A 1845-nucleotide genomic window follows, 5' to 3' on the forward strand; every position below is an offset into this window, starting at 1 on the left:
GGCACCCTGGGAATAGCCCGTGTGGCCTCCCAGCCCTCAGCCCCTGGGAAGGGCGAGTCCTTTGGATTCCTGAGGGCAAACAGAGCGATAAGAGATGAGAGCAGAGCACGTGTGTTCTCCCTCCCCCAGACTGGGATGGTTCCCCCCACAGCTCCAGGCACCCCATTGCCTTGCAGCGCTGCCCAAAGAAAGGAAAAGGTTGTTCCAGCTGCCTTCCCCAGCTGAATAGAAATGGAAAACTAAGGCTGCTGGCCTCCAGCAGCTGCTCTCCTCCAACCACGTGGCTGTGGGTCTGTCCCTGTTGCCTTTGCTCTTAGCAGACACCCAAGATAACGCCCTGGCGCTGCCAGACCTGACATCCCCACCTGCACACCCAGCCCTGTGCTCCAATTTATTTGCCACCATAAAAAGTCCCCCTCGGGACAGGAGGGGGCTGTGGGAGGCTCAGTCGCGGGGCGGTTGGCACTCCCGGCAGTCCTGCATCTCCTCAGAGTAGTTCTCCACCTGGATGGTGGTGGTGTGGAAGTGGAAGGTGCCCTGCAGCCGGGAACTGGCCTCCTCCAGCACTTCCTGCGCGCTGGCACCGGCCCCTGCGAGGAGCAGGGGAGGGGATGTTGGGGTGCGGGTGAACCCCAAATCCATCCCCAGGGAGTGATACTCACTGATGGCGACGTGCACCGAGAGCAGCGGCTGTGCTGCTGTCAGCGCCCAGATGTGGAGGCTGTGCACGGCCTCCACCCCCTGCACTCCCAGCAGAGTCTCCCGCACGGCGTTGAAGTCTATCCCTTTGGGGGTGCCTGGGGAGGGAGAGCCCTGAGCGCTGGAGGGACAAGGGCCGTGGCACCCAGGGGTGGCCCTGCAGCCCAGACCCCACGCTGGGTCCCTACCCTCCATGAGGACAAGGAGGACGTCGCGGAGGATGGTCAGTGTTGTCCCCAGCACCAGTGCAGAGAACAGGAAGGTGCAGGTGGGGTCCACATACTTGTACTCGGGCTGGAATGGGTGGGAGAGGGTAGGGCCCCTCTGGCACGATCACCCCATCCCAAATCCCCGTTGGCACCAGAGGGGAGGGGACACAGTCCCCTCCGTCTCATCCCTGTGCCGAGCCAGTGCTGGCTGAAGATGCTCTCCCTGTGTCCCCAGCATCCCCTTTGCCCCCAGTAGCCACCCAGACCTTAAAAAAGATGATGTAGGAGGCAATGAGGACGCCAACGCTCTGCAGCAGGTCCCCCACGACGTGGACGAAGGCAGCGCGGACGCTGGTGTTGGGCTGCTCACCGGCTGCGGCATGGCTGTGCCGGTGCCCTGTCTGGTGCAATCAAGAAGTTGGGCTGGTTTCTTCTCATCGTCAAGAATTATCACAAAACCAACTAGAAGAGAGTTCTTAGAAATAAGAAATCCTACTACTCTAGTTTCCTTGTAAAAGGGAGCAAGGACAAAGTCTTTAAGGCACAAAACCATGCGATGACTATTTAACACACGAAGCTTTTTAAGTCCTCTGTGCTGAAGTGCTGGAGCAAAAAACACTTTCATGTATCAAGTCATTAAAATTCTATTCATGATGGGTTTTCAAAGAAATTCTTTGAGGAACTGAAAGCAGTGACTATTTCTGTTCCACAACAGTGAGATAACACCTTACAACCACAGATACAAACTTGCAAAAGAACTCCCTGCCTGTGCGCCTGGTGCAGGGGCTTTGCCAGGGCTTCCTGCGGTGTGTGGGAGCTGGACGGCAGCCCAAGGGGCGCTGCTGCCCTGTTACCTGCCCGGTGCCAACCAAAGTTCATGGTTTTGGTGGGGGGCCGTGAGGACACCCAGAGCGCAAAGAGGCTGATCATGATGCTG

The 1845-nt window shown here is 58.2% G+C and overlaps 1 protein-coding gene across 1 annotated transcript; it reads right to left on the bottom strand.

The window, feature by feature from the left end:
* Window positions 1-444: 444 nt before the first annotated feature.
* Window positions 445-1841, bottom strand: SLC30A2 (solute carrier family 30 (zinc transporter), member 2; the record flags this gene model as incomplete). Its single annotated transcript, XM_010023269.1, has 5 exons — window positions 445-590; window positions 663-797; window positions 888-993; window positions 1175-1317; window positions 1763-1841. Coding segments are annotated over 5 exons (609 nt in total), but the record flags the coding sequence as incomplete, so codon positions are not given.
* Window positions 1842-1845: the final 4 nt, after the last annotated feature.

This window comes from Nestor notabilis, unplaced genomic scaffold (assembly GCF_000696875.1).
Source record: "Nestor notabilis isolate BGI_N333 unplaced genomic scaffold, ASM69687v1 scaffold20071, whole genome shotgun sequence".
NCBI classification, from domain to species: Eukaryota; Metazoa; Chordata; class Aves; order Psittaciformes; family Psittacidae; genus Nestor; species Nestor notabilis.